Below are 21126 nucleotides of genomic sequence, written 5' to 3' on the forward strand. Positions count from 1 at the left end.
ACCCCTATGCTAAGGAAGTTCTGCATGTTAGCACAGAACTTCCTGTGTTCAAGTTTCAGGCCAACTTATCTCAACAAAAGCAAACACACCACAGTCCAAAGACTAACACAGGAATTACTACTACATTTTGTAATAACCATTCTTAAGTGATTAGCACTGCTTTACACCAACACATTGGAGTGATGGAACAAGAACCAACTGTGAGAGCTGGGATCCAAGCCTTAAACAAATGCCTGTTCAGCTGTAACTATGGGGATATCTATTCAGCAATGTGAGACTCATTTTTTCACAAGGAATCCCTATAGACACAATCCTCCCCTCCTGTATTTCACGCTCTTTGTCTCAATGTGCAAAGTCTGGAGGAGATGCAGAAGAGGCAGCCAGCTTCTCTGCTGCCTTCCTGAAAGGAAGGGTGACCCATGGAACAGCACAGCCTTCATTACAGATCAGTGGCCAGCTGTGTTTGGAGACCTGCCAGAAGCACCCCTCTCACTGAGCAGAGAAAGTAGCTTTGTAAGTCTACCACAGGATGCCATTTGAGTGCAAAACCAAGCCCCCTGGCCTGCAGCTGTTTGCTGTACACAAACAAACAATGACACAGGTTTATGAAGTACTGGCCTACATTCAGAAATAGCACACTCCCAGGGAAGCAAGCAGGCACGCAAGTAGGAGGGGTGAGTGATGCTCATTGACATGCAGCCCCTGCCTGCATCTCCACAGACGCTGCATGGATACAGCATGAGCACTGCAGCACCAGCACTTGTGTGTGCAGCCCCTGCTTCTGAGGATCTGCAGCATGCGTGGACAGAGATGCTGCAGCACATACCAGTCCCTCAAGCAGCCTGTCAGCAGCTTGGATGTGGCTTCTGTGAGGGAGGTTTCGAGGTATGATGGTCACCCAGGCACAAGGGCTGCAGATTGCCCTGCTGCTCCAAGAAACCTTTGCCCACTCAAGCATCAGATGCGACTGTCTCAGCAGCAGTACACCTGATTGTAACCAAGTAGCCTTTCACTAGATAAAGTATTGATTGTGAAGCTGCTGCTCGTTACAATAGAGTGGCTGGTTTTCCAACAGCTTGTTCCTCTCCAAGGCTAAAATGGAGATCATCATGCTTCGTGCCTCTAAGCAAGACTGTCCAATGCTTTTCCCACATGAAACATCATAGAAACAAGGAATAGAGCTCACAGCAATGAGCAGAAGCAGCATGCAATTTTGCTTCCATCCCAGTCAGATTCCCATTGAATCCTAATGGAGACAGCATGACACAGAAACTGTGTTCAAACACTGATGTTTCCTGCTCTCTCCCTGCCCCAATTCAGAGCACATCCCTCACCAGCACACCATAGCACTCCAACACAGACAGCAGCTGCTCAGCCTGGGGACACAGCATGCCAGGAACACCACCCTGCTGCCCTGGTGTTTGTGCTGCCACCCAAATTGAAGTTCATTATTGCTCTCACACAAACATGCCTCCCTTTTCACTACGGGATATTGATCTATTTGAAATCAGACTCTGATGCTAGAATCAAAAACCTTTCAGGCACACAGAGCTTCACTACACAGCACAGCTGTGAGTTCTGGCACTTAGTGAACCTACAGAATCATTTTACTTCCACCAGGAATGAACTCTTGACACAAATCTCCCAGGTGTTAGACACACGAAGCAGATGTCAGTTCCTTAGTATCAGCCAGTTGTTCAATATCTGCCCCTATTTATTGCTCAGGGCTCACTAATGCAGGCAGGGCTGGGCAGTCACAGCCCTGTGGAATTCTCAGCACCAGGAAGTACTGCTAGAGTCCGCCTATGGCTGATTGTTCTAAAAGATTAGCCTAAAACAAAGGTCAGGGCCCCCAACCACAAGGCCTCACAACTCATCCCCACTTCTTCTTTCTCATCCCAGCATAACAGGGCAGTTCCTGTCTCTGTGTGTTCCTGCAGCAGCAGGGGAGTAGCTGAAGTAACTCACTTTCTACCCCCCCCACACAAATAACCCGGATAAATATTTCACATTGCTCTCAGTTTCATTACTGCAACGGCAATTCTGCTCTATTTAAAAAGACTGTGCATAAGGGAGGCCTCCAGGCAGCGACAGAGCTCCTATGGCCCTGCAATCAGACAGCTGCACTGTTGTGAGAGCTGCAGACACTGGGCCCCACGCATCTCTCCCACTGCCTGGCACAGTCTGTAACACGGAATTTAGACACCTGACTCCCACAGGATTCAGCACAACTACAGTACATTCAGGTTCTTTAGAAGCCCCGAGGGCAGTCCTCCTTCTGATTGCACCTGGCAGGAGTCAAAGTCCAACTGGGCAGCACAGGGCCCAAATCTCAGAGTGCACGCTCAGTCTGTCCAGCTAAGTTGGAATCCACATCTACCAAACAGCAGCGTGAGGGGAAAGAAAAAACAAAAAGATATCGCAAAATATTTTAGACATGCCATTTCTCAAGCTTGCCATCAGCTATTCAGTATACTTATGCAATCAAAAGGGAGGTAGCAGTAAAGAGCTCTTTAGTCATCACCCTGCTTTTTTTTTTTTTAATAGTCTATTATCAAATTCAACCCACAATTGGAAGACTTCTCCCAAACACAGACTGTTCTTTAATTTTATTTTTATTTTGCATTAGATTTTTGCAAGATGAGATCTAACTAATTGAAAACTTCAGTGGATCTAGGTCACTGCCAGAGGTTTGTTTTACAGCAAAATGCCTCAGAGCGAATTGCTAAGGGTTTGTTTTTATTATTATTTTAAATCTTCACTTACTTCCAAAATCATGCCTAAGGATACCCAATAGCAGATAAAGGGGATGAGATGAGGAGGAGGAATACCAACAAAGGCAAATGCCTTGTCAAACAGAGCTCTTTCTCAGCCTCATGGAAGATGGCTCCTCTGCAGGATTTATGTCTGTCACCTCTCACAGGCTAATTGTGAGAGATGGGTGAGAAGTCGCAAGAAGAGCAAGTGCTTAGCTTCTACTTGCAATGCGAGGATCTATATGTGCATGGGGGAATTGCCAAAGCCACAATGCTTAAAATCTTGTTTCAGGAGAATAGACAGCCATTTCAGCTCTTCCTACAGAAGGAGCTGCAGTGAAAGTGCCACTGCTGCACCAAGGATAATCTTTTAGAGCATCTCTTAGAACCACCTTAAGGCTTATTATTGGCATTATATGCTTTCCAGAGTAACTGCCAAGGCAGATCTTTAACTTTGCAGTATTTCTGTGCATGCTTGGAACCACTCCATCACACAGTAAGATCAACCATCGGACTCTGTACATTTGGATATGTTGTTTTTCCCCTGATTTATCTGCATGTAATAATAGCAGGAACAAGTGTCTGCACAAAGTTCAAACCAGTTTCCTTATTGAATGTCTTGCACAACTGTTTAATCCAGGAGGCCTTTAACAATATATTTGGTCCAGTTATAGGGCTGACATAAAAGCATTTTCAAGTACCTCAGTAATAGCTGGAAAATCAATTTTTTGGACATTTCTTTATCAATGGAGATAGCAGCTATGATGCTATGAAACCAGGAGATGCTATATCTTCATGTGATTTCTATCTTTTTGAAAAGAACTTTGCCTCCATTTGAGACCAAGAAATTTTCAGAGCTCCTTTATCAAAACAAATCACTTACATGCTAAGTACCAGAAAGGCATCCAGCTGTTTCATGAATCAGCCAATATTAGGCATGTAACAACTTTCACACACGTTCAGGATTGTGAAACAAACAGCTTACCGTTCTGCCTGAGGTTTCTACAGTAAGTCAATCAGGAGACAAAGAGCTTAAGAAAACACTGTGCAACAGATTAAAAAGACTTATGTTTAAAGGAAATGTTGATATCCAGGCAAGAAACACCCAACCTCCAAGAACCTTCTCTCTGCAGGATACCTCCAACTAAACACAAGAATAGACATCAATAACATGAGTTACATGGTAAAATATTAGCATTTTATTCCTCAAGACCCAACTTAACATCCTATGTTCAGCAGAAAAGCATAGGAAAAAAAAATATTAAAATTATCCAACTGATAGTAGTCAGTTAGCTCCAGTCCCATGGACACCTGGCAGAACACAGTGCCAAATTCATTCATGCTGTCAATTAATGTTTCTAAACATTTCTTTTTCAGCACCCTGACTTCAACAGGTGTTTTGTACCAATGCTTTCCACATTATTAGACCTTCAAAGGATAAGATATCCATTGTCTTAAATGGTTAAATACGCAATTGCTTGCGGGCAGTAGAGCCACTGCCGCATCAAAATTATTATCACGATTATTAATTTCCAAGCCTCTAAGTTCTTTCTCATCTACAACCAAACAATAGCAGCTAAAGTATAAAATGTAACATTGACTTTTAATTTGTTTGCTTTTTTAATGACTTAACAACCTATACAGCTCGCATGCCTCTCCCACAGGTCCAGTCATTACCTCATGACTGGGTTGCTGTGCATGCCATGAGCCATGCCTCTGTAACACACAATTCCCTGGGACATGCAGCCATATCCACCAGCTACTGCACAACTCAAACAACAGAGCCACTATGCCAGCGCCTCCTGGCCTACTTTCTCCACCAAGGTTTCTGTTTTTCAGCTTCCTTTCAGTGCTGCCTTGTCTGAAAAAACCCTGTGGCTTTGCCTAAAGCTCCATCTTCTGGAGTCTTGGAACTTAGTTGAAAGAGAAAGCAGTACTAATTAAAAAGACCTGTGAAAAAGCAGTGAGTGTTGTGCAGTAGGAGCAGGGCTCTGCAATCTCCACATGGCTTGTAGGCACCTGCAAGGCCTGACTCCATGGCAGCATATTGCTTGATATATCTTGCTTTTTTTTTCCCACAGCCCTTCTCAGCCAAAAAACCATTCCTGATGGTTCATTTCCTTCACCCTTCATTCACGTGGGCATGCAATTCACTTTGTTGCATGCTCAGAAACATGTAAAATCACATCCCAGAACCAGAAATCACCAGTGCAAGTCTGCGTTTGCCACTGCTTCTGCTTTTGAACTAGTGTTTTAGCATTCACCTGGCCTCAAGCTACAAAAACACTTCTTATCCACACTGATAGCAAAAAGAGCTGCTAAAAAAAAAAAATCTCTTCTCACAAATACCTGCATCTCAGTGGAACAGTGCACCATGAGATCCAGGCGAGGAAACTGGCACACAAGACTGAATTAGGCATGCTTGCATGACGTGGCACTTCCTGGCAAAACTGAGACATTCACTTTGGTCCTGAGCCAGGAGCAGAGCATTAGAGAAGCAGGGTTATGCAAAACCTCCCTGGAGATTGTTGGTCTAGAAGGGTTTGATTTTGAGCTTTTGGATAAATTCAATCCCAGAACAGAATGCAGATGCAGACCTGCAGATCTACATCCTGCCTCCCAAAAATCACAAGTCACTGCACTTGGTTCTCCCACCAAAACTCATTAAATAGAGTTGCTTGTCCAGATCCAGACATCAGAAATAAGAAATTAAGTCACATTTCAGGAAAGGTCTCAGCTACGAGTTTGATTCTGTACACTAGTCACAAAAGTGCTTTGGTTCTCAATCCCCCCCCAGTCTCAACGGGCACTGCCCATTATAGATGGAGATGAGGGCATTTCCAAGGCATGCATCCATTCCGAGGACCCTGCAAACCTCAAGGCTGATCTCCAGGATCATGACACAAAGAGGGCCCAGGCTTGCCAGCACAAGAGCACAGCAGGTGAATGATTCTGGCTGTGTGCATGCAGGCTCCCTGTTTCCCATAGCCATCCATCACTGCAGCAGATCCATCTGTGCTAATTTTCTGTGGCTTGCAACCACGTGTTCAAGAGGATGAGTGCAGAAAGCATCACTGCACAGAGGCATTCAGCACACATGGCTTTTTTCTGTGCTGAAACAACCTCCAGCCTCCCCCCACCCCAGGATTAACCACTGTGTTTCAGGCAAATGTCAGGCAGAGCATGCTCCACCAGGGACATCAGCCTCCTACAGGCTCCCAGCTGACACAGGCTGCCGAATGAGTGCTTGGGGAGGGAGCTGCTGATTGCAGAGACCACTAATGCATCCAGGCTGAGCACAAATGGCAAAGTCACTGCCCTTCGGCACACAGTCTGGGAGGCAAGATGGGAACATGTCAGTGCGACAGGTCAGAGACATCCCGCAGCCATCCTGCTGTGATCTTGGGAACCCTGCCAGAGGGAAGCTTTCGTTTCTGGAGCATCCTCAACCCACTCTTGCTTTCGGAGTGCCCTTCTCCTCCTTTCTATCCTTTCTCTCAACTGATGCTGCATTCTGCTTGCTCCTGGAAAGAAATAGGGCGAACATAACCTGATTAACCAAGGGGACTTGGACAGAAGGGGGCGGGAGGTAGGAGATTAACGCGCAGAGAAATACAGAGCCCTTCCCGCCTGCTTTAGCTCTTGCCTATTCAATAATTAAAGTGCTTTGTGGTGACTTTGGAATTTGCTATGAAAGCTTCTTGTAAACTCTGTTTCAGCATGCACACATCAAAAGAAAGAGAACATTTGGTCCGACAAGCTGAATTTTCTTTCCTACTCCAGGGTCAGTCAGGAGCTTAATAATCACTTGGACGCGAGCCTATGGCTCCATTTTAAAACATAAGGGTCCCCCTTGCTGTTGTTCATCTATCGACAGCTCAAATCCAGCTTTTATTTGGCCAGACATATTTGAAGTGTGGGTTGGAGGTTAACACTTTCTCCCTTTCACATGCAGAAAAACCCTCAAGGCAAACAGCAGTTCCTACAGGTTTATTTGAATAAAGAACATGTTAAACAGGCCCTGACTTCCTTCATTCCCTTTTTTCTTTCTAGCCATTCTTGCTTGCTTACCGTATAGATGTTTCAGGAAAGTGTTCCCATATGCAGAAAAGATGCCTTTCCCGACCTTCATGGAGCTATTTTTGGCTACTCTTACTGCCTAAGAACTCTTACTGAGGTCACGCACCGAATTAACTGGCTGTCCATAACCTTTCCCTAAAAGATATTAAATGCTACTGAGAGATTTTTTGGTTTGTTTTTGCTTTAAAAAAAAAAAAAAAAAGCAAAAACATCCCCTAACATAATATCCTATTGATTCCAGATCTCCAGGTGTTCTGCTTGCAAGAGAGCATATTTTAACAGGGGATGCAAGACAGATTATTAGTCAAAGAATGCACGTTCTACATTACTGCTAGGCATATACAGACAGAAAGAAGAGAGTAAGGACATATCCTTCACCTAGAAGATCCTAAAAATGCATTGAGTACCTTCAGCTTTCACTTCTCAGGACCAAACCTGCGGATAGAAATACTGTTTAGTACTACAAGCTGCAAAATGAGAGATTTTTCTTCCCCGTAATGCTGGGGGCACAAACAGTTGATAAGATTTAAAATGAAAGAACTCTGGGCTGGCAGCAGCCAAACGCACAGAACGCTGTTCCATGAGATGCAGCAGACACAGCTCCTTCTGTCTAACATGTAAATGCATCACGTCACACCCTGGCCACCAGAGACCAGGCTCTGCTCCATCTCTCACCTCACAAATTCTAATGCTGAAATTTCCCTGCCCAACTGACATTGCACTGCCCACAAATACTTCAACCTGGAGGCCGAGAGTGAAGAAATGGGTGAAGCCCACTGCCCCAGAGGCCAGTCTAAAAATCTTGTCACGTGGCAAGGACAAGATGTATGCCAAGGGAACTGCACATCCCTGTTGCTACTGCAAAAATGGTTCATTCTCACGCAATAAGCAAAAGACAACACATGCCAGTATCTTTTCCCTTCTAAAATCAGAGCATTAAATATCAAAGGTCTTCCACAAATACACCATGAATCACGCATAGACTATAGGATGCATGGAACAGAAGTGACACACAATTAGAAAAAAAGGATATGAAAAAAGTAGTAGGTAGGGTGTGTTCAGGAGGTACAGTATTCAGAAACTGAACTCTTCTGCAAACACGCACCTCACAGAAATCACAATCCTATCTTCTAGTCTCTCACATTTTCTTTTTCATCAAACTGCTGCATTTTAAAAGGGCACCTGCACTGAGGTACTGCTGCTTAGGGCCGGAGCCACACAGGGTCTGCAAATACAGCTGAATCTGGAGAGAAGTATGAGAAAAACATAAGGTTGGAGAGAATCAGTGAAGAGTGGCATACCATGCATTTGCCACACCCAGGACACAGGCTGACTATTCCTTTTACCATTAGGCCCAAACTAGAGAAACACCAGATTCTGCAGGCATCAAGATTGCTTCTGCAGCAGCTCAGTGTCAGGCACCCACTCTCTTTTGTAACACCCTCCTCTTTAAGAAAGACTTACAGATTGCAAAACAACAGGACTATGCCCTGCAAATATTTGCTAAATATTTGTGAAGTTTCATCTAAACACATGAATCAAGGCACCACAAACCAGCAACTCCATGCTCAGCACAGTGATGTAGAAATGATTTGTTAGCAGTCCGTAGGCAAGCAGCAAGACTTCATTGCCTGTTTAAAATTGAAGTGTACATAAAAAAAACAAAACAAAAACAAGTTGATAGAACTATGGGTCAATATTCACATAACATTCCTGCAAATATCCAGTGTGCTAACACTAGAGGCATGTTCAGTAACCATTTTGCCCTTCTGTGGCTCCACTTTCACTTCTCAGCTTTGTTTTATCTCTTCAGTTAGCAAGCTTTTTGCTAAGGAGAGCCACTGCATGTCTGCACAATGCTGTACCACTGCCAGAGATGTTGGTACCTGCCTGAAGTACATTAAGAAAATCTCTGTCATCATGTAAAGAAACAGTGTCAAAAGACCAGTCAGTGCTCTGACCACACAGGCTGCACTTCTCGCTATTCAGTCTCATCTTCCTTTAAAAACACTGCCATATTTTAGAAACCTTCAGTACTGAGTCATCATGCAGCATATCATGCTTCAATTAAGAATTAGGGAGATTTGAAATTAAAAAAAAAAAAAAAAAAGAAGAAAATCAAGACTGGAAAAGTTTATGATCATCTTGAAAATAATCACAAATCGGCTCTCCATTACTGCCACACCACACTTTGAACCTCTACCTAAGGCACAGCAGAACCTCAGAGCACAGACCTATCTTTGCTGTAAAAAGAATGAGGTATACAGCAAAAGCTCCTGTGAGGAAAACACAGACCACATAATACCTACGGCAGTCAGCTAACATAAAACTACAACATACTTAGATGATGGGGTAAGCTTCTAACAGATAACAACAGCTAGGAGAACTTGGTCATTAAGAAAAAGTTGTGAGTCTTTCTTTTTCTTAGTTATCTTCTGCTTATAAAATAAAATTAAACAACAAAACATAAAAGCCTGAGAACCAGAACTCCTTAAAAGACAACCTAGCAGATTTTCTGGAGTGTTGTTCTATTTCCATTCCAGCAGCACATTCTGCTGGGAGTACATATGATATAGATGGTATTTAAGAACCCTGCCCCATAACCTCTCAGGACAGTACCTGCCTTCCACCATCTGCCCACAGGGCTGCGTTCACCCACAGAGAGACCAACAACAACCACCACAAAAACAAAGACATAAAAGAGTACCTTGTGCAGGGGCAGTGAAGCCATTTCTCCCATCTGAGAACAGCAGAAGAGTTCAACTCTGTAACACAAGCCGCAGCCACCCCCCAGGACTGCTATCATCTTAGGGCTGAGCCAGCCCAGCTGCAGCTCTTTTAAAGAGCCTCAGGTGTGGGGGACCGAAATGAAGGCAGCTGGTTGCCTGCCTCCATTCTATTGATAAGTTTGCTGAACTGTAAGTTAAGCTTCACCTTTCTTCTCCCACAGCCTTTCCCAGGGAATGAATAATCATTTATTGTGTAGTCATCTGTAGGAACACACATTTTCCACATCTACTGGAAAATGTACAAAACCAGGAGGTGATTATGTCCTGGTCTTCAGCTTTTCTACTTCAAGTACAGAACTGGATTTTATTTACCAGGATCCACAAAGAGCTACAGGAACTAAGCCATGCATTACAAGCTCCAGAAACCACTATGAGCTGTAAAAGTTGTATTTTATAGCAGACATCAGTCTGAAGCAAAAGCTTTGAGGAGAAGCATCCTCCGTACTGAAGCGTGTCCCTCATGAAAACATGGAACAAACTATTTTTGTTGACTAGGACTTCCTTGACCATCCAACTTTATGCTGCTGAAGAATCCTGACTATGATGCTACTGTCTCCTAAACAGATTAAAGAGAGAAAGGAATGAGTTTACATTTTGCTTGTGCAGTTTCTGGAGGGCTGGCAGTGCAGCAAGTCTCTCCACCATGCCTGTATGTGTGTAATGTTCAGACGGATTCTCAGTTTTCTACAGTGGTCATATGGCCCAGTATCTTCAACTACCAGATGCCAAGTTTCCAACAGTATAACGTGGCATTTTGTTTCATAGAAATTAGAGTTCTGCCATAGTCATATTTGCATGGGAGAGAATATATAACCTGCTGTAATTCTGAATATGTCCAGGGTCAATCAGATATACAAAATCTGGAATGCTAGAAAGTATCTATGAGAAAGAGAATATTGTGATGAGACTTATTCTGCTGTAACTTATCTTGCTTTTATTCTTTGGCAAACACTAAGCCCACAGAACACTCAAGCTTGTTTATGTGTTCCTTGAGGGGTCCATGTCATCTTCTTTGCTGTCATCTCTCTTATGGAAGGAGTAACAAATGACATATGTTCTTCGTTGGAGGGGAGACCAACACTGTCCCATTAAGTGCACTGTGTCCCAAATCGCAAGAACCAGTGAAAAAAAAAGCTGCATTTGCAAGACTCCACAGCTCTTTGATCTGAGCTAACCATCATGCTGGCATGGGATGTACTGAGAAGGGATCCTGGGAAAATCAAAACTGACAGCTGCAGAATGAATATGAATATTAAAATAAGGGCAAGGAGGCGTCTGCTCCAGATGAAATATAGGGACATGCCTCTGACCTTTTGCTTCTGAACCTGCCTGCCCTCTGGAATTGGCAAGCTGCAGTGGCAGCGGTCTGCAGCCCTCCTCTCATATCCCTTACTGGCTCCTTACTGTAATTTATAGAAAGTCTCCACTTACTGCAACCTGCCAGGCACTCAAAAACAGCACGAGAAACAGAAGGAGTTTTGCTGCTGCCAGTTTAGAAGGCAGCAGTGAGGATGCATTAATGGTTATGCTCTTTTGACTATCAGTAGAAGGCAGGTGCTGAACCAGCTGAGACTTCTTGGCGACTTTGTTAGGCAAAGACTGAGTAGTGATTCCTACCCACCAGGCTGCCCTTACTCTACTCTCTGACCATGTGATTTATCTAAGCGTCCCATTTCCTGCAGTTCCTAAGAAAATGCGTAAATATTCAATTATGTAAAAGGGTGGGTTTGGCTGAAGAATTCCGCACAGTGACTCATGCCTCCATGAGTAAATTCCGTCCTTTAGAGAGCAAGACAGTCATGTATTCTGTTTTGTCCAGTGACAGTTTGGGAAGCTGCTACAAGAAGAAACATTTTCTTTAGCTTTATATACAATGCGTAATCCATTGCTCTTGTGCTTGCAAACATAACCAGCCTTTTTGGGTGAAAAGAAAAACTGATGTAACTTGGAAGTTCTGAGTATTGAAACGTCAGCTGCAAAGCAGATTGCAATTTAAAAAACAAAAAAAGGTCCAACAAAAGGACACTGGGGAAGTAAGTCCTTCAGAAAATGACAATTATTTACACAGGTCTCCATATTATTTTGCCCTAGTGCACACTTACAAATAGTAGGCTGCAGAAATATAGATGTAAAAAGCATCCGGAAATGAGAATTGCATCAGCTGGCACATCCTCCCACCCCACCCACTTGCCACAATGACAGTGCAAAGAAAGAGAAGCAGCAAAAGCAGGAGATCTCTGCAATAGCAGTGCCCTTACTGTAACATGGATGCATGGAAACATGGGAAGAGGAGTCCAGTGGTGTTCAGACCGTGGCTAATCAGTTATGTGTAGTGATACCTGTTAGTGCGAGCCAAAGTGAAACTCATCCTTTAGCTTTTAGTTTTCTTAGGACAGTTCAAATGATTTGATGTGGCTGTGCTGTCAAAGTTGGAAGAACACAAATTAAGAACACTGTGGAGTCTGAACCTATTTTCTGTATATTACCCTTAGAAGTATCTAAAAATTAGAAGAGTTCTGGCTCTGGGAGCTTTTCTGTGTTGACATTTTAGCCAATCTTTTGAGTATGCCAGTCTTCTCATCGAGGTACTTAGTGCTGGGATCCAGCCTTCTCTGACTGAGATAAAGAACATCCATCATTTTCATTTTACTTTAAAATGTTGTTTCATAATTAACAAAGTCCTACAGACCACCATTCAGCAGATAAAGACTCTCTCCGTTTTATAAAGGAGAAACTAAGCCATAAAACTGGACAAATCTGTTCAGGTCTCAGCATAAATTAAAGGGAGAGACAAGAGTGGAACATGACATAGCTATGTCCAGTGCCAGGTTCATTCCTTCACGTGCTGACATATTATGAAAGCAAAGCCCTCAGAGTCAGAGCAAAAGTAGGACCGAGCATGCTGGGAATAACACTGCTGAGTTTTAGGAGCAAGTTAGACCTCAGGCAGAACAGCAAGATTTCACTGACCTCTCCAAGGCTGGTCAGCACCAACAGTGGGTTAATGCCAACCTCCTAGCTGGGCTTTGGCTCATACTGCACATATGTTCATGTTGCAGTTTGGCATCATCATCCACACCAGCAATACCATCAGACTGGATTTAGTCTTTCAGGAGCAAGGACCTGAGAAAATGTGAGAAGAGCAGAAGTTAAACAATGTAAACTGAGTAGAACCTGCTGCGTAGCAGCACCAATGCTCCATCAAATGCTACCTGAGTTCAGTGGAAATGCTCTGCCCATTAGCCCGAGAGAAAAAATGAAAAGTTTCCTTAATCAGCAACTTGTATTGCTTTATTTTTCATGTTTGGTCTGTGAAAGCTAATATGGAAAAGAGGGTAAGCAGGCTCAGGAAGGGACAACCTTCCCTGGAGAGACTTTGTCACATTTCAAACATTTCCACCACTCTAGCTTCAGCACTTCCCACTACTGCAATGGAAGGTAGTAGTGAAAAAATAACAGCAAGAATAAAATTCCTTATGTATACAAGTGAGGAAAATTGGTCCCATCCCTGCAGTCAAAGTCAGTCACTTAAAAGCAATAACAACAAACCTTGCCTCCATCTTCCACATGCAAGAACAATGCCTTTCATTTGCTCACCTCATTCTGTTGTTTTTTTTTTTAATGAGTCTGTCAATCATGCCAGACGACCGCTCACCTCCTGAGCTTCTACTGCTGCTCCTAAGATCAAAAAGGACACATAAAAAGAAAAATTTGGCATTTGCAACCTTCACATTTTTGTAAGCCAGGTTAGTTAACAATAGCATATTAAAACCTGTAACTCATTTTTAACAAAACAAGGCTTCTGATCTGCTGACCATCATTGAAGACATGTTGGGACCATGATGGTATTGAAACATCCTAGTCAGCTTGCTCTGGCCTACTGTATTAAAGGCAGGCCCTCTGGTATTTGAATAGGCACTACACAGCTAAGAGGAACCTGATGCTATAAGTTACCTTATGTTATAAATAATGGAGATTTGATCTCAGTTCTGTTCTCAGTAACAAGCAGCACAAACATGAGCAAGTGAAGATTTTACTAGAGCCTATACCCCAAAAACCACATCCAACTTTATTTGCCTGAGCCACAGAATTAGAACAATCCTACCATACCAACATTTTTATCTTAAAAACTTTGGTTTCACCGTGACAGTAGTAAAGTAGCATTTGCTCTATGCTAGTTACATATTTAATGTGCCCTATCCAGCCAGCCTTGTCTTTTCTTACATTCAGAATCTTTGGAAGCCAGATTTTTTTATGGAGAGAAAACATTTATTGGTGTTTTTCTGTCAATTGTTCATTTTCTATCCTTCCAGACAGACACTAACACTCACAGTGTTGTGTAATGCTGATGTCTAGAACTGGATGAGATGTTCACACCCATGCACACACAGCGTCAATATGAATTCCTGGGATGCAGAACTAAACTTCCTAATCTGCTCTTGAGACTGCTGACGGAACAAGGTGCCCAGCGAACCCCACGTAATACAGAACGGCACAGCTACATTCTACGGCTGCCTTTTGTTCTGCATTCATGCGGCATTAGGGCTGCTCAGCACCCACCGGCACCTTCCCCTCTGTCCCACAGCTCCTGCAGCCCACCCTGCACACCTCACAGCAATCACCCGTCCCTCCAGCACCAGCAATGCACAGAGCACTTCTGGTTTTTGCAACCAATACGTTCGTTGGTGAAAGGACCCATCTTTATCGAGAGAACCAAAACTGTGTTTCTGGTTTGATTGATGTCTCATCTCAATCTCTCCTTATTCTATTTTTCAAGCCTTTTCAGATGTTTCCTCAGCTGCGTTTCTTGTTTATTTGATTTCACTAATGGACTCTCAAAGAAATGAGGCACCATCCCCATCAGATCGCCATGGCAGAACATGGCTGGGATGTCAGTGAGGTGTCACAGCAGCGGCAAGTTCCTTCACTTGCAAAGTGCTAGCCTTACACACGATAAGATAGACCCACGGGCACATAAATGGCACAGGCTGCTGAGAGCGGTTGTGTGGGACAAGCCCATACCATAAGCCGGCACAGGGCACCTGTGCGGATCCCCTCAGACGGACGCCCACGCGGAGCGGAGCGCAGCGCAGCGCTCACGGCACCGCTCACCGCTCTCACAGCCCCTCAGCAGGCGCGCCGTTCCGCCGCCAGCCGCACGACCGCCCGCTCCGCTCACCCTCCCCCGCCGCCCTCCGCCCCGACGTGTCGGCGGGCACGTCCCCATCGCCGCGTCCCGCCCGCCGCACGTCAGCCGCCCGGCCCTTACTTAAGGCGGCGGCCGCCTCACCCGCCCCGCCACGACCGCCGCCGCGCTGCGAGTGAAAGACACCGGGTAGGTGCCGGCTGGGGCGTTCGCTGAGGGGGAGAGGTGAGGGAGGGGAGCCGCTCCGGGGAAGGTGCGGTGGCCGCTGGCTCCCGCGCGAGGACTCGAGCCGCGCCGGCACCGCCGAGCACAGCTGCGATTCCTCTCCTCGCTGCCCGAGTGCCTGCGTGCCCTGCTGGGAAAGGAGAGCTTGGCACGTGCAGGTTACGGCCCGTCTAACCACGTCGATGGCTTAAAAAAAAATTAAATAAAATTGAGGCTGGAAGAGCTGGTAGCTGTACTCGGGAATATTATGTTCCAGGGACGTGAGGAGAAAGGTGCCTTAGCACAGGATGAAGGTTCTGCTTGGAAACAAACCCATAAAGTAGTCTTTGAGGAGCACAGCATTTCTGCGAAGGCCTTGTGAAGGTGTTGTGTAACTTCAGCTCTGAAAAGGCTTGAGACATAGAGTACCGGTTTTTCAGGGCAGTGGGACTGGAGGTTGGTAGGCTGTGCTGTCTGTAGAAGCACTAAAATGGCTTCCTTTACCTACACGTAACATGGATGATAGCTTAGAGCATTCTGCTAATGCTGCTGGAGAGCCATCCAGCTATATAATCAATACTTCTCAGGCTGTGTTTGTGGGAACAATCTGAAACAGTGGATTGGCAACAGCAATTCAGCTTTTAACCGTTTGGTCTTATTGCCAGACACCTTAGGCATGTAATTAGACACATTTTCTTATTATCTTTTACCATCTTATTTTACCATCTGCTTGTTGTGTGTATTCCAGTGTCTGGAAGCTCCAAAGCCTGCAGAAATAATGTTCTGCTTTTTTTTTTTTTTTTTCCAGCTGTGCACCATGTCTCTCAAGGATCATCTCATCCACAATGTCCACAAAGAGGAGCATCCTCATGCCCACAATAAGATCAGCGTGGTTGGTGTGGGTGCAGTTGGAATGGCTTGTGCCATCAGCATCCTGATGAAGGTAAGTGTCAAGATGGGGATGAAGCAATGCAATTCAGACTACCTGAAACCTCAAGGAGTGGGATAAGAAGTAATCTTCCTTACTAGACTAATTGAGCTAGCATGTACAATGACCTTTTGGTTGTAATTCCTTTACTTGAACCTGAAAAGAGCAGCAAATTCCAGCAATTTCCCGTCAATGGCTTGTAGTTCTTCTAAACCATGTTTTCTCCAGTATCAGACACAATATGCTCTGACTTAGGAGCTGTATTTACCATTGGCTAACTTCCAGATGCTCTCCTAAGCAGAAGCCATCTAACATTCTAGGCATAAGGAAAGAGTAAGAACTGAGGAGTCATTTTGTCTGAAGCTGAGAAGAGTAAGTAATGGAATAGTTCTTTGCAGAGTGAATTGGAAAAAGTGGTCCAAGGCAGTCCGAGTTGTCTTCCACATTGCATTATTACATTAAAAATACTGTGGCAACACCAGGCTTGTTTTACTTAATTGCAAAGTAGGTTGCTTTTGAACAACTATTAAGTTATTCTTCATCACTGTCCTGCTAAATTGTCCAACTCTTTGACATAGAATGTAGATATGAAAGGTATACAACTAACTCAAGTGGATATCCCAGGAGCTAATTTAAATACCCAATCTGAGAGGAAATTAAGTGATGTTGGTGAATTCAATTGCTTAAATGGATTGCTACTCATAAAAGAATTGTAACCTCACAGTTTTCTCTGAGTAAATAACTCAATTTGTAATAAACGGAACTCTTTGATGCTGGTCTCACACAGGACTTGGCAGATGAACTTACCCTTGTTGATGTTGTGGAAGACAAGCTGAAAGGAGAAATGCTTGATCTCCAGCATGGCAGCCTCTTTCTCAGAACACCAAAGATTACATCTGGCAAAGGCAAGTAGTTGGTTCCAATGGAGTCACCTATTTCTAGTCAATAGCGACATCAAACCGGCCATCCACGTCTAGCACTTGTCCTGTCATCCTAATCATGAGGGATGATAACTTCATTTCTATTCCTATAGAAACAGTATTCAGATGACACAATTTCATGCATCTTTTTAAGGTTGGTCCAACTAGTACTTACAGTACAGAAAAATAAATTTAAGTACTCATGGACCTCTAAGAATTTCCTTTCACAGGCAGTTAGCTTCTGAATCCTTTGTTGGTTATCTGTCAGCTATAAATGGTGGATGGCTCGAAGCTTAACGGTAGCTTGACCAGGGCAAGTAATAGCCATCGCACACCCTAGTAATTATGTGGCTCCAGCATCCACAGGTAGATGATGAGAACAGTGCAGCCTTCTCCTCCTGTGCAACTGATGAAATATTGTTGGTCCAGTTCTGCTTAGTAAGACTTGAATGTGCTTTTAAGGTTGCCACTTGCAGTGATAAACTTTTTATAGAAGCAAAAAAACAACCCTCAAGCTTGAGAGTTTTAGATATCAATGCTAAAAGCAACTGGACTCCTGAACTATTGATAGAAAGTGGTCACTTTTGACACGCTGCCTTTTGTTTTCAGATTACAGCGTGACTGCACACTCCAAGCTGGTCATTGTCACTGCTGGTGCCCGTCAGCAAGAAGGAGAGAGCCGTCTTAACTTGGTCCAACGCAACGTCAATATCTTCAAATTCATCATTCCCAACGTTGTGAAATACAGTCCTCATTGCAAGCTGCTGATTGTCTCAAACCCAGGTTTGTTTCGTGTTGCTTATCAAGAGGTTTGGTATAGAATAGTATTTTCTTCAGTATAGTGGTGTCAGTATATCTATCTATCTATATGATATTTATTATTTAATATATTAATTAATATTATATTATTTATATATTATATAATAATATATAATATTTATTATATATATATATATATATAGCCTATATATAGGCAAGCATAGGTTTTAGCAAAGTAGCTATGCCAACTGAGCGTGTCACAAGAAGTGTCATCTTCCTTCTCCACACACAGCAAATTGATTCTTCAAGAAAAAAATTAGGCTCCCTCCAACTTTGGGCTGCCAGTTCAGCACAGGAGAAAGTAGGGAGCACTGGTAACTATGCATAGCATCAGCAGCCTCTTAATTTTGCATTTAAAACAATCCTCATGTTAGCCCACTGCTGGGCTTGGTGATGAGCATTACTTTACTCTCTATGCCACCTGGCATGCACATAAAATCCCTACAGAAAAGCAGAAGATACTACCCCAGATATCAGACTGCTCGTGATTGGCACTTATCCTCCCTGTTCTACTTACAGTGGATATTTTGACCTATGTGGCCTGGAAGATCAGTGGCTTTCCTAAACACCGTGTTATTGGTAGTGGCTGCAACCTGGACTCAGCCCGTTTCCGTCACCTCATGGGAGAAAGACTGGGCATCCATCCTCTGAGCTGCCACGGGTGGATTGTTGGAGAGCATGGAGACTCCAGTGGTAAGGGCAAAATGTGGCTGTTACACAGCTTCTTCTCATATATATTATTTTTTTTTTTAAGAAACATAATCTTCAAGGGCTGCACTGGAATGCTGCTCAGAAACTTATGCACTGCAGGAACTTAAGAATGCAAGTCCTACTTTTAAGTCTTCTACAGCAACAGAGTAACCCTAGATGATCTATATTTGACCTGAGTTACTCTGCTTAGAAAAGGTCATTACTGTAACCTAAGGAGACTAAAAATGTCTAGGCAAGTTGTTCTCATAACTCTCTAAAAAGCATACTGAAGTCTGCAAGAGACTCCCAGAGATCGCCACTATATCTAGCGGGAATCACTCAGTTGTCTTCACTGGCATCATTTGATTACTTCAACAGCCATATCTAAGAATGGAAGTGTGGAGTCAAGTCTAGATGAGAACAAGAGAAAGAACAATACTCTTCTCACTTAGTCTGCACTTCTCTAGCAACAGCAGAGCAGCACTGTCTGCTTCCTGACACCCAATCGAGTGCATTTGGAATCCATTTTTATTTTGAGGAACTGTTGCAAAGTATGGAATTATTGCCATTTCTAGTTCATATATTGCTTAGATGTTTTGCTTTCATAAAAGTACATTCAAATCCTGCAACATGTATCATGAAAGGTGTTGTGAGTCGTGGGGTTCTTACCCTACAACTTCAATTGGTCTCATATTTCATACTATTTTTGGAATCAAGTCCAAATCTGTGATGTGTCACAAACTAATCCAGGTAGCTCCTACCTTAACTGTTAATTTGAGAATTAAACTCTTGTCTTTTGGTTGGGAAGATTCTTTACTTTGTGAGGTAATCTAATCTCTCTGCAACTCAGTGCCTGTCTGGAGCGGAGTGAATGTTGCCGGTGTCTCCTTGAAGGCTCTTCATCCAGACATGGGAACTGATGCAGACAAGGAGCACTGGAAGGAGATTCACAAGCAGGTGGTGGACAGGTAATACCACTTTTAGTTCTCCATCGTATGATCTCGTGTTGAAGAAAAACATCTCTGAACTGCATTACTGATTTCTGATTTAGTAAGTGGCCCAAAATGAAGATCAAAAATGTAGAAATAATACAACTGCAGTGTTTTAAGGAGTAACGTAGATTTGGCAGAGTTAACTTTTCATGGTTAGCGAGCTTTAAGTAAAGAAAATGTTTTAACTTCCAAGTTTCTAGTGTTAGTGAGGGGCACGGTGTGAAGTACAAACAGTGCATTTCAATCCTGTCAGCTATCAGTCAAATTTCCGCTGTCTCCAAATTGTTTAAGGGATCAAAAGCCTTTCCTACAGCTGTCAATTACTTTCATTGATGCTACTTGTTTTTTAACTTTCACTCTGCAGTGCCTATGAGGTCATCAAACTGAAGGGGTACACATCATGGGCTATTGGCCTTTCCGTGGCAGATCTAGCTGAAACTATTATGAAGAACTTAAGAAGAGTGCACCCAATCTCTACAGCTGTTAAGGTGAGCAGCTCCTTCTTGCTGACTTTTCTTTGTTTTAACTGAGAACTAAAAACTTAAGAATCCCAAGGAACAGTGACAACATTCTAACTTCTATTAAGCTTACTTGAATTTTCCACATCAGAATACTTTATAAAATAGATGTGTACAAATCCTAGCCTGATTACCCTTACCTACTTTTCAGGGTTTGCATGGAATAAAAGATGATGTCTTCCTAAGTGTTCCTTGTGTACTGGGCAGCAGTGGCATCACTGATGTAGTGAAGATGATCCTCAAACCCGATGAAGAGGAGAAAATAAAGAAGAGCGCAGATACACTCTGGGGAATTCAGAAAGAACTACAGTTCTAAAGTTGTCCAAGCAGTTCACTATTTGCAGTTTAACGGTTTAGTGGTTTGTCTTAATGTTGCACTTTCCAAGTAGGTCAAATACTTTGGTGTATGTATTCCAACTAGAACACAAACTAAAATCTGAACAAATGAGTTTCCTAAAGATGGCAATTAGGAAACTATTCTAGGGTTTTCCCTGTTCTCAGACACTTATTCTTAGCCATAGCTCCAGCCACCTAGTATTGTACAGTGAAGTGATGTGACATCAATCCAGCATTCAAAGCAGCACTGCCTTTTCCTCACGTTGTTTAAACATTAGCCCAGAACAATAACTAACCAGCTAACTAACACAACGTGAAACCAAAGACTATTTTCTTGCAGTCACAGGATTGTCGAACTAATTGACAAACCTTCTCTGCCAGGTGAATAGCTTAAATATTTCACTGTTGGTAGGTCCAAATATTTTCCTAACACTTCTTTGGAACTTGTGTATACCTTTTTTTTAGAGGAACTTATTTTTGTGTACTGTATCAGACTAGTTGTAAATTTGTCTCCAAAGCACATTTAAAGAAAAGGTTAAAGTTTATATATGCAACAAGACAGTGACCTGTAGTACCAGCTCCAACACCAAATAAACCATGAAATGTATTTCAGCCTCCTGAGTCTTCTTTGGTAGAGCATTCTGGTCCATCGTGTTCTTGGCCTTGGGGGCAGTACATCAACAAATGCAGAGGTCTTTGTTTTTCCTAGCATTCTTTTTTAGGAAAAAAAAAAAAACATTAAGGCTTCTAAGGTACTGTATGATACACTCCACAGTGGCCATAACCTGATGGTACACCAAGGCAAGACAAAAGTAAGCTTAGCAATGGTTCTCAGGAAAACAATCATTGGTGTCAGCAGCTACATCGAACAGCAGTGTCTTGAGTTTTTGAGGTTTCCAGCTTTCATCTGTCATAAGGAAGTTCAGTTACAAACTCTAACTGTGAATT

The 21126-nt window shown here is 43.2% G+C and overlaps 1 protein-coding gene and 1 long non-coding RNA gene across 2 annotated transcripts in view; one reads left to right on the plus strand and one right to left on the minus strand.

Moving 5' to 3' along the window:
* LOC146544239 (uncharacterized) overlaps positions 1 to 14847 on the minus strand; it is a 40725-nt gene extending 25878 nt beyond the window's left edge. Inside the window, exons 1-3 of the long non-coding RNA XR_014883409.1 lie at positions 14648 to 14847; positions 13223 to 13303; positions 12596 to 12748 (exon numbers count right to left, since the gene is read on the minus strand). This is a non-coding gene — a long non-coding RNA (uncharacterized LOC146544239). The remainder of the gene's footprint in view (positions 1 to 12595; positions 12749 to 13222; positions 13304 to 14647) is intronic.
* LDHA (lactate dehydrogenase A) lies at positions 14822 to 20785 on the plus strand. Its single transcript, XM_010711069.4, has 8 exons — positions 14822 to 14960; positions 15784 to 15918; positions 16691 to 16808; positions 17433 to 17606; positions 18162 to 18335; positions 19183 to 19300; positions 19689 to 19812; positions 19994 to 20785. Exons 2-8 carry the CDS (start codon positions 15793 to 15795, stop codon positions 20156 to 20158), a joined length of 999 nt encoding a protein of 332 aa, XP_010709371.4. The 5' UTR covers positions 14822 to 14960; positions 15784 to 15792; the 3' UTR covers positions 20159 to 20785.
* Positions 20786 to 21126: the final 341 nt, after the last annotated feature.

The sequence above is a fragment of the Meleagris gallopavo genome, chromosome 5 (assembly GCF_905368555.1).
Source record: "Meleagris gallopavo chromosome 5, MGAL_WU_HG_1.1, whole genome shotgun sequence".
Lineage (NCBI taxonomy): Eukaryota > Metazoa > Chordata > Aves > Galliformes > Phasianidae > Meleagris > Meleagris gallopavo.